Genomic DNA, 14,924 nt, shown 5'->3' with positions numbered 1-14,924 from the left:
CATTGTGCTGATGGAGCCACTCTTGGCAGAATGCTGTGATGCTCATTGTGTCGGTGGAGCCACTTGTATGCACAATTACTAAACACACCGTGCAACATCCTGCAGTGAGCAGCTGCATCGGCGCGAAGAGCCTCATGGTGTCCTTCTGAGAGCAATTCCACCGGGCCGGATCAGCATTGTAGTTTTCCTCCGTGGGCTGGCGGCGGGGGCGGGGAGCTGGGGGCAGATGGGATGGATGCCTCCTGCAACATCCTGCTGGCCAAAACTGGGTGTGGGGGCCTAGCACACAGCCTCCCACACCCCATTTTCAGCTTAGACAGCCTCTTGCCTCATTTTTGACCTCCATGGCCTCCTGCAGCACTCTTCCATCTGAAATGGGCCATGCAGAGCCTGCATAAGGCCCCCACATGGTCCATTTTCAGCATCCTTGGACTCCAGCAGCACTCTGCCATCCAAAAGTGGGCCTCACGAAGGCTCCACAAGGCCCTCACTTTCAGCCTCATTTCAGCAGCTCATTTTCAGCCTCCACCACATCCTGCAGCACACTCCCGGCCAAAAATGGGCCATGCAGAGCCCCATGAGGCTTTTGTTGACTGGCAGACTGCTGTAGGAGGCTGAAAATGGGTCACATTAAGACTGCACATGGCCCCCTGTGGCCCATTTTGGCTGGCAGAGCCCTGTTCTACAGCATCCATTAAAACTGCAACACTGCTGCATTCTGAATAAGCTGTATCATAATCTTTAAATGCATCCTTAAATAATAAACATTGCTATCACTTGCCTAAGTGATCTACATATAAGCGGTCAAGACCACATCTACAAGCTAAAGCTGCTGTTGGGCACCAACTGAATCTGGGTCCTTTTTATCATGATTTCTGTCTGCTGTTCAGAAGCAGATCTCATGAGTCCTGGAAGACCCCCCAAAATTGCCAACCTTCATTTTCACAGGTAGAAAGAATACTGATCTTGATGGCAAACTCCAGTAGAGAAACACAATTTAATAATGCAAGTCTGTCTTGCTTGAGAGGCACCACAATGTGGGACATAGGGCAGGAATGGCCTGCCACCTACGGCCACCAGATGCAGCTGCCCAGACAATGGAATCCATAACATATCAATTCTGTTAAATACTCAAGTATAATAATTGCAGATATGTTGTGGTGAAAATTAATCCACAAGCATTAAGACTTTGATATTGGGAGTTCATACCCCAAATGAAGTCTATGGAGGTTCTCAGTCATCCAGGTCATGGTTGTTACCAAAGGTGCTTTTTCAAAAGGCAACTGGACTTTCTGTTTTTTCTTTGAAGATGTTTCACTTCTCATCCAAGAAGCTTCCCCATCTCTGAAGCTCAGAGCTGAAGAAGCTTCTTGGATGAGAAGAAGCTCCTAGGATGAAAAGGAAAACGTCTTCAAAGAAAAAACAGAAAATCCAGTTTCCTCTTGAAAAAGCACTTTTCAGACCCCAAATGAAGATGAAACAGTGTTTTATAAAGTACTTATGGGAAAATTACTAGATTTTGCATATTAAAATTGGTGTCTCCTGGGATACTGGAATAGATTGGTTCTCACACAACAAATCAAAATTCTGAGACAAATATTAAAAATATACATATTTTTTTTAAATTTAATTTGTATACCGCCCTTCTCCCAGAAGGGACTCAGGGCGGTGAACAGCCAAAATTAAAAAACATACAAATGCAAAAGTTAAGATAATTAAAAGAATTAAATCATTGGCTACCCAAATTTAAAACCTCAATTCCATAAAATTTAAAATCCCAATTAAAGACCATTTAGGCTAGGCCGGCTTGATGAAATAAAAACGTCTTCAGGGCTTTACGGAAGGTCCGGAGGTCCGGGATCAATCGTATTCCAGGAGGCAGCTCATTCCACAGGGCGGGTGCCCCCACAGAGAAGGCTCGCCCCCTGGGGGCCGCCAGCCGACATTGCCTGACCGACGGCACCCCGAGGAGGCCCTCTCTGTGAGAGCGTATTGGCCGGTGGGAGGTTATCGGTAGCAGCAGGCGGTCTCGCAAATACCCTGGCCCTAAGCCATGGAGCGCTTTAAAGATGAGAACCAACACCTTAAAGCGCACCCGGAAGACCACCGGGAGCCAATGCAGCTCGCGCAGGAGAGGTGTTACGTGGGAGCGCCACGTCGCTCCCATAATCACCATAATCACCGCGCGGCCGCATTCTGCACCAGCTGGAGCCTCCGGGTGCTCCTCAGGGGGAGCCCCATGTAGAGAGCGTTACAGTAGTCCAGGCGTGACGTAACCAAGGCATGAGTGACTGTGCACAAGGAGTCCCGATCCAGAAAGGGGCGCAACTGGCATATCAGGCGAACCTGATAAAAAGCCCCCCTGGCCATGGCCGTCATATGCTCTTCTAAAGACAGCCGTGTGTCCAGGAGGACGCCCAAGTTGCGAGCCCCCTCTGTGGGGGTCAGTGACTCGCCCCCAATAGCCAGCGATGGCACCAGCTGGCTATACCGGGACGCCGGCATCCACAACCACTCGGTCTTGGAAGGGTTGAGCCGAAGCCTGTTCCTCCCTATCCAGACCCGCACGGCCTCCAGACACTGGGACATCACTTCGAGGGCATCATTGGGGTGGTCTGGGGTGGAAATGTACAGCTGAGTGTCATCAGCGTACAGATGGCATCGCACCCCAAAACCACGGATGATCTCACCCAGCGGCTTCACATAAATGTTGAACAGGAGCGGCGAGAGGACCGACCCTTGCGGCACCCCGCAAGCAAGGCGCCTCGAGGTCGACCTCTGCCCCCCTGCCAACACAGACTGCGACCGGTCAGAGAGATAGGAGGAGAACCACCGCAACATGGTGCCTCCCACCCCCAGTCCAACATGGTAATGTTGGAAGAAATATCCTTCTGGGTTTGGGGAAAAAGACACTGGATTCAAAGAAATTGCTTGGAAAGAAGGTTTATTGATGAACAGGATCACATGGCTTGAGTTCCTGAGCAGGATCACATGGCTTGAGTTCCTGAGAAGGATCAAATGGCTTGAGTTTCTGAGCAGAATAGGGGCAATATCCTGAGAGTGCCTTTGTTTTATGCCCTCTGTTGGGCATTGTCTTTGAGCTTGTATTCTGATTGGTGGTCAGACACCCATGGGGTCAGGCATGGGCAATTCTGTAGGCTGTGTTTTGAGTCCAAGTTTGGTTGAGCCTTGCTGGGTGGCGATGTAATGAAAGGGCTTAGGGATTCCTATTATGGCTCTGCCTGAAGGAGGTAGATGCTTGTTATGTAGAATAGACTGGCCCAGGCCTTAATGGCCCATTGATAAAGGTGGTGGTGGGGGCTGAGTTTCTGCCTCCCTTTTAGGGGAAATATTCTGCCCTTTTAATATTTCCTAAAATATTTCATTTTCCTAGGAGAGGGATGGGTGGTAACTTCCTACAGTAAATTACAAAAGTTTTTTTTTTCCCCTCAGAGGACAATTAGGAGCTTGTTGATGCATGGAGATAAAAAAAATGGTGATATGAAACTATTGATGAATGTCTTTATTGAATAATGTCCACAAACTGTTTATCATGATTTTGATGAAAGATTGAAGATAATTTTACAGAATTTTATTCATGAATATCAGTTCAGATTCTTTGAAAAAAATTGAAAAAAATTACTGGTCAACACAAATTATTATTATTATTTAGTGTATGATGAGAACATGACAGAAAAGAAGTAAACACATATTCATAGTCCACTTAATTATATATAAAACCTCTATGGGGGTATGGCAGTGGCCTTATAACTGAATGTCCAATTTAACTATCCAGGTGATAGTCTCTGTTTTTGCTTTATATAGACCTTGTAGGGAACCAGAAGGAAAATCTTGGACAATATTGCACAATACATTTAATGCATCAACACAAATGTAGTAAATGGTATGTTAATGGAAATACTTTACTTGTCAACTGAAAATTAAACCTGACGATTTGAAAGGGTGTCATTCTAGGTGATATTGAAGTAGAAGATTAAATGATTCTCTTTTCCTACAGACAATCTGAAATCGTGATATGTATAATTTTATGCATTGTTCTGGGTTTGTCTTCTTAGCTGTTGTTTGCTATTTAGAGAAGGCCTAAAAACAATGATGTAGCATTTAGGGAAAAAAATACAAATCAGTAGCCCAACACTAGAAGCAATAATGGAGAAGATCTCCACAGCAACCATATATTTTCCCTTGGTGCTCAGGTATGTTGGAACAAAGGACAACCACACACTGCAGAAGACCAACATGCTGAAGGTGATAAACTTGGCTTCATTGAAAACATCAGGTAATTTTCTTGCTAGGAAAGCCACTGTAAAGCTAATAATGGCAAGGAAGCCCATGTAGCCCAAGACACAGTAGAACATAGAGACTGAACCTTCATTGCATTGCAGAAAGATTTCTTTTGCCCCTGAATTTGTGTCAGCATCTGGGAATGGGGGAGAGGTTATCACCCATATAGTGCAAATAATTACTTCAATTAAGCTGCAGCCCAACACGATGGACATGGCCAATCTTTTTCCCACCCATCTGGTCATCTGAGACCCAGGCTTAGTGGCCATGAAAGCCAGAACTACAATGATGGTTTTAGCCAAGACACAAGAAATGGCCACAGAAAAGATGATCCCAAAGGCAGTTTGACGAAGAAGACATGTCACTTTGTCAGGTTTTCCAAGGAATAATAATGAACAAAGAAAAGACAAGAGGAGAGCAATAAGGAGAGCATAGGTGAGATTCCGGTTGTTGGCTTTGACTATGGGAGTGTCCTCATGCTTAATAAAGATCCAAAGGATTCCAATTGTGACCAAACAAAAGAAAAGAGCAGAAGTAGCCAAAATGATCCCCAGAGTTTCTTCATACATCAAAAATGTTGCAGTCTTTGGAAGACACAAATCATGGTTCTCATTTGCATAATGATCTTCTGGACACTGAAAGCAATCATCCATGTCTACAAAAGAAATTCATAATGTACAAATTGCAGTGAAAGAATAAAAACTGAGCACCATGTATTAAGAACAAAAACCTGTTGCATAACAGATGAAAACTAGTAGATTTCCTGTTTGAAAACCCTTTGCTCCAAGATACATTGTTTGGTATCATTTGATATTTGAAATCCATTCAATAAACTGAATGCTGATCAATTTGCTACCTTTTACTCTTTCCATCTGTTAACAGGAATTTTTAATCTAGAGTATTAATCTAGAGTTTTCATTGCTGTTTTGACTCACAGTTTTATTTAGGTATATATATATATTACATATATTTTAGCATATGCAAGAACTCACCATCTTGGTTGGAAATCTTCCCATGTGGACATTGTAGACAATTATAGCAGCAAAATGGTTTGTCTTCTATCTTGCTCCTAGCATAACCTGAATGGCACTTACTATTACACAAAGATAGAGGTTGGACCTGTTCAAGAAAAGGAGAATATGTTTTTCTTTTTAAAAATTTGCACTTAGTGGTAACACAATACTGAGCAGAGTCATAATGCTCTCCTTCTCTGCCTTCACCTGTGGTTATCTTCTGCGTTAGTTTCTTCAATAGAGAGCAGGATTATTTCATTTGAAGAAAGTGCTCAATGATACAACTTTCAATACTAAGCAGCATTAAATAACAACTAAAAGGTAGGTAGGTTATTTTTGAATGCTAGATAGACCACTGTTATCTCTACTGTCAAGGTTCCAAGAAATATGGCCCCAGAATAAAAATCCAAGTCATCCATTTTTCTTCAAAGTCTATTTATTAGGAACATATCAAATTGGCAAGACTCTGGCCAGACTCCGGAATTACACCCAGTAAAAAGCAAAAGTTTGAAACTTCCCCCCATAGTCACACTCTCCAATCAGTTTTCAGTCCATCAGTCCAATGACTCCAAGCTACACCTTCCGCCAACTGCAGGCACCTTCTCAGTTCCCATGGGAAGGAATGTCAACTAGCCCTAACATTCCCCCTTATCTCTACAAACCCCCTTCCAGAGGTGGGTTTCAGCAGGTTCTGACCAGTTCTGGAGAACCGGTAGTGGAAATATTGAGTAGTTCAGAGAACCAGTAAATACCATCTCTGACTGGCCCCATCCCATCTATTCTCTGCCTCCCGCGTCCCAGCTGATCGGGAGGAAATGGGGGTTTTGCAGTAACCTTCCCCTGGAGTGGGGTGGGAATGGAGATTATACAGTATCCTTCCACTGCCACACCCATCAAGCCATGCTTCACCAACCATGCCACGCCCACAGAAAGTAAAAGATTTTGAAACCCACCACTGCCGCCTTCCTACTGCTACAATGTGGCAAGCCTGAAGCACTGTTAAATTTCTTTGCAGAAAGTTGAAAGAATGCTAAGAAAAGAATAGACAAAGGCTACAATAAAATATGTCAGTTTCAGGCTCGACATCTAAAAAATCCAAAATCTTTGCAATATCCTTGGCATCACCTTCCTTTTCTACATCTTGCTCCTGCTGAATAGGAAAACCCACTGTTTTATTTCAGAATAGAATAGAATAGAATAGAATAGAATAGAATAGAATAGAATAGAATAGAATAGAATAGAATAGAATAGAATAGAATAGAATAGAATAGAATAGAATAGAATTTTTATTGGCCAAGTGTGATTAGACACACAAGGAACTTGTCTTTGGTGCTGTTCTGCCCCAGCTACGGACCACAAAGAACGCAGCACACACAAACTCTGTACAAACCTTAGTTTACTAATTGAGAACTAATAATGAGCTTTCTTAGTAGTTGTTCAAACACAAGTACAGTTTAAATCAGTCTTTTCTGAACAAAGACTGTTAATTTAACTTCATTAAGAGCCGACAAGAGTCCAAGGAATAATAACTCAATTCTGAGGCACAGTCTTTCAGATAACTGTATGCTTACTGTGGTTGGCAGAATGCCCAGAAGCAATTTGCAGGAAAAATGACAAGAGAGAATCAAAGAGCCGATCAGACGTTTCTGGAATCAATATGCGAAGGAATATGAACAAAGTTGTTTTCTGCAAATTGCCTCAGTTGTCGTCATTCCTTAAATAGGCTAGGGGAGTGACCAATTAGCCCCAAGCCTTACTCTCGAGGAGACATCTTCCTGAGGAGCCATTCCTTCCTTTTGGCAGCTCTGCGTGCCCTTGCATTGAGAAGAGGCTCCTCCTCTTCTTCCCCTTCACTTATGGCAGCTTCTGGAGGTTCTGAAGGCCCTGGCTGAATCCCCACTTCTGGCACCAAATCTTCTCCAGCCTCCTCATTGTCTGACTCGGGTGCCAGCTGCACAGGCTGCTGGCGAATCACCACACCAGCCTCCTCGCTGTCGGAATCAGCTACCAGCATAAGATGCTGGCGGGCCACAACAGGTACATATGCTCTCAGTGTTCATAAAAGAAAAGATACATTCATCAAGAATCATAAGGTACAACACTTAATAATAGTCATAGGGTACAAATAAGCAATCAGGAAACAATATCAATATAAATCATAAGGATACCAGCAACAAGGTTACAGTCCTAAAGTCATAAGTGGGAGGAGATGGGTGATGGGAACAATGAGAAGATGAGAAGATTAATAGTAGCGCAAACTTAGTAAATATTTTGACAGTGTTGAGGGAATTATATGTTCAGCAGAGTGATGGTGTTCGGGGAAAAAATGTTCTTGTGTCTAGTTGTTCTGGTGCGCAGTGCTCTATAGCGTTGTTTTGAGGGTAGGAGTTGAAACAGTTTATGTCCAGGATGCGAGGAGTCTGTAAATATTTTCACAGCCCTCTTTTTGACTCGTGCAGTATACAGGTCCTCAATGGAAGGCAGGTTGGTAGCAATTGTTTTTTCTGCAGTTCTAATTATCCTCTGAAGTCTGTGTCTGTCTTGTTGGGTTGCAGAACCAAACCAGACAGTTATAGAGGTACAGATGACAGACTTAATAGTTCCTCTGTAGAACTGGATCAGCAGCTCCTTGGGCAGTTTGAGCTTCCTGAGTTGGCACAGAAAGAACATTCTTTGTTGTGTTTTTTCGATGACGTTCTTGATGTTAGTTGTCCATTTTAGATCTTGCAATATGGTAGAACCTAGAAATTTGAAGGTCTCTACTGTTGATACTGTGTTGTCTAGTATTGTGAGAGGTGGTAGTACGGGTGGGTTTCTCCTTAAGTCTACCACCATTTCTACAGTTTTGAGTGTGTTCAGTTCCAGATTGTTCCGGTTGCACCATTAGGCTAGTTTTCAACCCCCCCATCTATATGCAGATTCATCATATGAATCATACATCAATTCTACATCTTAAATACTCTGATCTCTCCATTCACAAATATAACCTAGAAGGCATTCAAGAGCAGAGATACAGTGTAACGCTCCCCAGATTGGTCTGTAGAATATTTAATAATCTTTGAGTTTTTGAAATATTTTGCATTTGAATCTAATTTCTGCGCTGGACTTTGAAGATAAGACAACTTGAGGAATGACAGAAAGCTATTTGTCTACGAGCTAAAATGGAACTAACCATACCTGGTTAAATCTCCTTGGCCATACAATATCAGCCTCATCAATGGTGAATAATGCTTCCTGGGAATCCATGATTTCCATCCCTCCAACTCTGACTCTCAGAAACGATAGATTGGGGAATGTGATCCAATTCATAATATCAAATCCAGTCTCCAATTCTCCATTTTGGTTGAAAGAAACCTTTTGCCCAGCACTATTGTTGAACGAGACCCCTCTCATAAATTGGTTTAGCTACAATGGAAAAGAAGAAAGAAAGAAATCAGGTACCCAAGTGAAAACATTCATTCCCTCATTCAACAATATTTTCTTCAAAGTTTAAAGGGAAGATAGTAGGCAATGTAATAAGAGTATGAATTCTGGTAAATCAGCATTAAAATAACACATCCTTTAGAGCACAAACACAAAATAAAGCAGCTAAAATGTAACATAGATGCAAATACCAGTCGGGTTTTAGGCCAGTCAGGTTTCAGGCCTGAGTACAGCACGGAGACGGCATTGGTCACACTGGTGGATGATCTCTGGAGGGCTCGGGACAAGGGATATTCCTCTGTCATGGTCCTATTAGATCTCTCGGTGGCTTTTGATACCATCAACCATGGTATCCTATTGCGATGCCTTGAGGGGTTGGGAGTGGGAGGCACTGTTCTGCAGTGGTTTTTCTCCTACCTCTCCGGGTGTTCGCAAGCGGTGTTGGCGGGGGGACAGAGGTCTGCCCCGAGGCCCTTCACTTGTGGGGTTCCTCAGGGGTTGGTCCTCTCTCCCCTTCTGTTTAACATCTATATGAAGCCGCTGGGGGAGATCATCCATGGTTTTGGGGTGGGGTATCATCAGTATGCCGATGATACCCAACTTTTTATATCCACCCCAAATCAGCCCAGTTATGCCCTCGACATGATGTCCTGGTGCCTGGAAATGGTATAGCTCTGGATGGGGAGGAACAGGCTTCAGCTCAACCCTGCCAAATCAGAGTGGCTATGGGTACCAGCATATTCCATCGCTGGTTATAGGGGGTGAGGTGTTGTCCCCTGTTGATAGGGAGCACAACTTAGGCGTCCTCCTGGATTCACGGCTGACTCTGGAAGATCATGTTATGACCATGACCACAGGGGCATTTGCCCAGATTCGTCTGGTGCACCAGTTGTGCCCCTACCTGGACTGTGATGCCTTACGCACAGTCACTCATGCACTCATCACCTCCCGGATCGACTACTGCAGCACTTTCTACATGGGGCTGCCCCTGAAGACCACTTGGAGGCTTCAGCTGGTGCAGAATGCGGCCACGCGGGTAGTGATGGGAGTGTCCCGACACTCTCATGTTACAGCCCTCCTGCAGGACTTGCATTGGCTACCAGTTGCCCTCCGGGTGAGATTCAAGGTGCTGGTAATTACCTATAAAGTGTTGTGACTCCAACCCCCGAGCCTGTCTTATTGGAGGGAGAAGACTCTGAAGGTGAAGGATAGGAGTTGGCCAGGCCTCCCTCTCCAGGACCCTCCTCTCTGGCAATGCCTCAGGTGTCTCCTGAGGGAGAAGAGATTGTCCAGGAGCCAGGTATCTCTGAGCAGTCGCAGTTGGACAGTGACGGAGATAAGTCTCCGCCAGCGCCGGAGAGACAAGCACATGCAGCAGAAAAGGAGGCATGCCAGAGATTAAGCTGAGTCATTGGACCACACCCCACAGGGGATAAAAGCGGGTGTGGTGGCCATTCAGGTTCTGTGAAGGACAAAACTAAACAACTAGCGAGTTGCATTGTATCTCTGAAACTACTTTATCTACCTGCCTTGGATTTAATATGGACTGGACTTGACAATTCTTTGACTTTGTGTATTTGTTTTGGTTTATCTGACGGAGGAGGAAGACCTCCCTCTGTGAGTAAAGTTCTTGGCAAGCAGCTACTGGGTTGCTGCCAATCCTGTTATCGAAGGAATTTATTGCCTGCAAGTTTTATTTAACCCCTGGCTGGCTGTTTGTGTGCATGTGTGAGACGGGGACAGAACTTCAAGCCCTACATGGCTTAGGCCCGGGGTATTTGGCGGACCATCTGTGGCCAGCGACAGCGCCCCATCGCCTGGTGCGTTCCCACAGGGAGGCCTCCTTGGGGTGCCATCGGCCAGACAATGTCAGCTGGTGACCCCTAGGGAGCGGGCCTTCTCTGTAGGCGCACCTACCCTGTGGAATCAGCTCCCCCTGGGGCTCCAGGTGGTCCCTGACCTTCGCTCTTTCCGCCGTGGCCTTAAAACATGGCTATTTAGCCTGTCCGGCTTGGACTGAAGGGGTTTTAGAGGGGATTTTATAGTTTTTATAGTTTTATAGTTTTATTGGGCATTTTTCAAAGGAAGGATTGAACTGTATGTGTTTTATTGTTGTGAGCCACCCTGAGTCCTTTTGGAGATAGGGCGGCATATAAGTCCAAATAATAAATAAATAAATAAATAAATAAATAAATAAATAAATAAATAAATAAATAAATACTCAAAAGAAAAAAATCTATATATATAAAAATGTGTGTGTGTTTGTGTGTGTGTGTGAGTGTGTGTGTGTGTATTTTCCAGCATATTTCTGGAAAGCCTTGAGCAATTTCAAACAAACTTGGTACAGAGATGACTTATTCTCTGGAAAAAAAATACTGTGGTGGTAAGACACCCCTAACACTTCTCGGTGTTTGTTTGTGTGCATATGTGTGTGTTCCAGCATAACTCTGGAATGCCTGGGCTGCTGAAATGAATTGGAATGAATTATACTGTATCTATAGTGTCAAATCACAGTACTTTTGACTGTGATAGTGTGTGTTTTGGATTCAAGGTACAGTTAAGGTAAGTTTGTTGTGCCTTAAAAAGTTAAATGTACAAGCTTGCTTTGACTGCACTGATTGGAATATTTTTGAAGATACCTCTGCAGACCTGGATGAACTCACAGATACTGTAACATTCATTATATGTCAGCTTCTGTGAAGACCTTTGTGTACCGACCAGGAACTTGCAAATATACAGTAACAACAAATCTTGGTTCACAGCTAAACCTAAGCAGCTACATTGTTCCAAAGAGGAAGCCTACAGAAAAGGTGATAAAATGCTGTACAATCAGGCCAGAAATGTATTGACAAGGGAGATCAGAGCAGCAAAAAGAAGCTACTCTGAAATGGTAAAGAATCAGTTCTCAACAAATGAACCAGCAAACATGGAAAACTCTTTAAAATATCACCGGCTACGGCAAACCTCCTTCCCAGGTTGAAGGAAATCAACAGCTGGCAGATGACCTGAATGTGCTTTACTTCAGGTTTGAAAGCAAACTACAGCCACCGATCTCCACAACCCCCATCTCAGAAACACCAACAACAACCAAGCCTCCTACAATTGACCCCATCCCATTGGGTTCACAACCCCTAGTGATCACAGAAAAGGAAGTGCAAGACCTATTTCACAGGCAAAAGTCAGGAAAAGCTCCAGGCCCAGACAAGATAACTCCTTCTTGCTTAAAAGCCTGTGCTGACCAATTGGCCCCCATCTTCACCCATATCATCAATAAATCGCTATAGTCGTGCTATGTTCCTTCTTGCTTCAAATACTCTACTATCATCCCAGTGCCGAAGAAGCCATCAAGGAATTGAATGACTACAGACCAGTTGCTCTAACATCTGTAGTCATGAAAACCTTTGAAAGGCTAGTGCTGTCCCACTTGAAAACCATCATGGATCTGCTGTTAGATCCCTTGCAATTTGCATACCGAGCAAATAGATCAATGGATGATGCTGTTACTATGGCTCTGCACTACATCCTACAACATCTTGAATCTCCAAAAACCTACGCAAGGGTCGTCTTAGTAGACTTTAGTTCAGCATTCAATACCATCATTTCAGACACTCTTCTAACTAAGCTAAACCAGCTACAGGTACCTGAACACCCTTGTAAATGGATCATAAGCTTCCCAACAAACAGGAAGCAACAGGTGAAGCTAAGCAGAATCACATAAGATACCTGTACAACTAGTACAGGCCACCCCCAAGGCTGTGTGCTCTCCCCACTTCTCTTCTCTCTGTATACCAATGACTGAATCTCTAATGATCCATCTGTTAAACTACTGAAGTTCACAGATGATACAACAGTGATCGGTCTCATTTGAGAAATGATGAATCTGCATACAGATGAGAGATTGAACAACTAGCCTCATGGTGTGACTGGAACAATCTGGAACTGAACACACTCAAAATTGTGGAAATGGTGGTAGACTTTAAGAGAAACCCTTCCATACTTCCACCTCTCACAATACTAGACAACACAGTATCAACAGTAGAGACCTTCAAATTTCTAGGTTTTATCATATTGCAAGATCTAAAATGGACAGCTAACATCAAGAACGTCATTGAAAAAACACAACAAAGAATGTTCTTTCTGTGCCAACTCAGGAAGCTCAAACTGCCCAAGGAGCTGCTGATCCAGTTCTACAGAGGAACTATTAAGTCTGTCATCTGTACCTCTATAACTGTCTGGTTTGGTTCTGCAACTCAAAAAGACAGACACAGACTTCAGAGGATAATTAGAATTGCAGAAAAAAACAATTGCTACCAACCTGCCTTCCACTGAGGACCTGTGTACTGCATGAGTCAAAAAGAGGGCTGTGAAAATATTTACAGACTCCTCACATCCTGGATATAAACTGTTTCAACTCCTACCCTCAAAACGACGCTATAGAGCACTGCGCACCAGAACAACTAGACACAAGAACATTTTTTTCCCAAACACCATCATTCTGCTGAACATATAATTCCCTCAACACTGTCAAAATATTTACTAAGTTTGCACTACTATTAATCTTCTCATCATTCCCATCACCCATCTCCTCCCACTTATGACTGTATGATAATAATCTTGTTGCTAGTATCCTTACGATTTATATTGATATTGTTTCCTGATTGCTTATTTGTAACCTATGACTATCATTAAGTTTTGTACCTTATGATTCTTGATGAATGTATCTTTTATTTTATGTATACTGAGAGCATACGCACACAAATTCCTTGTGTGTCCAATCACACTTGGCCAATAAAGAGAGACATCTTCAGAGGGAAAAAAAAGCATTGCAATTTGCAATCTTTGTTTTGGAAAATTTTGAACTACATTAGTGATAATAGTTGTGAGAACTTTTGGGGAGGATTGCTTTGTCTGCAAGCAGCTTGACTTTAGAAAAAAAAAGGGAAAATAACGGGAACTTTTAAAACTGGAACAATATTAACACAGAAAGAACAAAATGGCGCAGGAAATTAGAGAAATGATGGAAATGATGTACTCGTCATGGAAAGCGGTAATAAGAGGAATAATTACAATGTTACATGGAGAATTGAAATTTGAGGATCCAAAAATTGAGATAGAGCAAGCTCAAGCTAACAAGGAAACAAAGACAGAGGAGCAAGACACAGAGACTGAATATAAAGAAGAAGATAAAGACAATGAGATTAATTTTGGAAAAATAATTGAATATGTAAATAGTAATAATAAAAAGGAGGTTTTTAGAGATTACATTAGGATTAACAATGGAAAAAACAAAAAGGGCAGGAAGAGACAAAGAAGGAATGAAAGGTGCCATAGAAAGAATACAAAAAACTTAAAAGATTACACTGGGACTAACAGTGAAAAGGGGGAAAAAGTGGAAAAGGATGGAAAACAGGAAAGGCAGGGCAAAATAGAAGAGTCTAGATTTCTGAAATACAGAATGATTACACTGGAATAAACAGTGGAATAAATCTTGGAGAGATAAGAAAAGGAGAAAAGAGATGAGAAACAAGGGGAAATTTAGGGCAAAAGAGGAGAGTTCAAGATTTTAAAACACAAAAGAAAAAAAGGAGAAAGAAAAAGGTAAATATAAAAATGGGAAGGGAGAAAAAGAAATGAAAGCGAAAGATGTTATATATATTTAGAATTGAAATATGAATAGTAGTAAGAAACAAATGGGAAATCATACGACTGTAAAAATGAAATAAATAATACTTGGAATATTTGTTTTTGTATCTTTGAAATCTAGATAATACTTGAAATACTTTTAATTGTATACTGTGATAAAAGTAGAAATGATTTAGTTGTGATTTGGAGGATTATATGGGCAAAACTATTTGGTTTATTGGGAGAATTTAATGAGTAACATAAGAGGGAGGAATTATTTGGTTTATTACTATTGGTAAAGATAACTAATTGACTTGTAAAAAATTGGATTGCATGCAAATAATTGGATGATTTATGTTCACATTGATTAATATATTAAAAAAGATAGTTATATAATTAACTGATTTATGCTAAAATATTGGACTTATATTAAAAAATGGTAATGTTACATAACTAACCAATGTGAGGATAGATATAAAAATATATGACAATGGGAAGGGGTATAATATAGATAGAAGGGAAAAATTGAATTTGATTATGATTAAGATTAAAGATGAGAATGAA

At 42.2% G+C, this 14,924-nt stretch overlaps 1 protein-coding gene across 1 annotated transcript; it reads right to left on the bottom strand.

The window, feature by feature from the left end:
• Positions 1 to 3,734: 3,734 nt before the first annotated feature.
• On the bottom strand, positions 3,735 to 4,957 carry LOC132711619 (vomeronasal type-2 receptor 26-like). The gene has a single exon (XM_060691006.2). The coding sequence runs from the start codon at positions 4,953 to 4,955 to the stop codon at positions 4,047 to 4,049; it is 909 nt and encodes a 302-aa protein (XP_060546989.2). The 5' UTR covers positions 4,956 to 4,957; the 3' UTR covers positions 3,735 to 4,046.
• Positions 4,958 to 14,924: the final 9,967 nt, after the last annotated feature.

Source organism: Pantherophis guttatus, chromosome 4 (assembly GCF_059756535.1).
Source record: "Pantherophis guttatus breed Tessera chromosome 4, ASM5975653v1, whole genome shotgun sequence".
NCBI classification, from domain to species: Eukaryota; Metazoa; Chordata; class Lepidosauria; order Squamata; family Colubridae; genus Pantherophis; species Pantherophis guttatus.
Note: the sequence above shows the minus strand (reverse complement) of the source record. Positions and strands in the feature narration are given on the sequence as shown.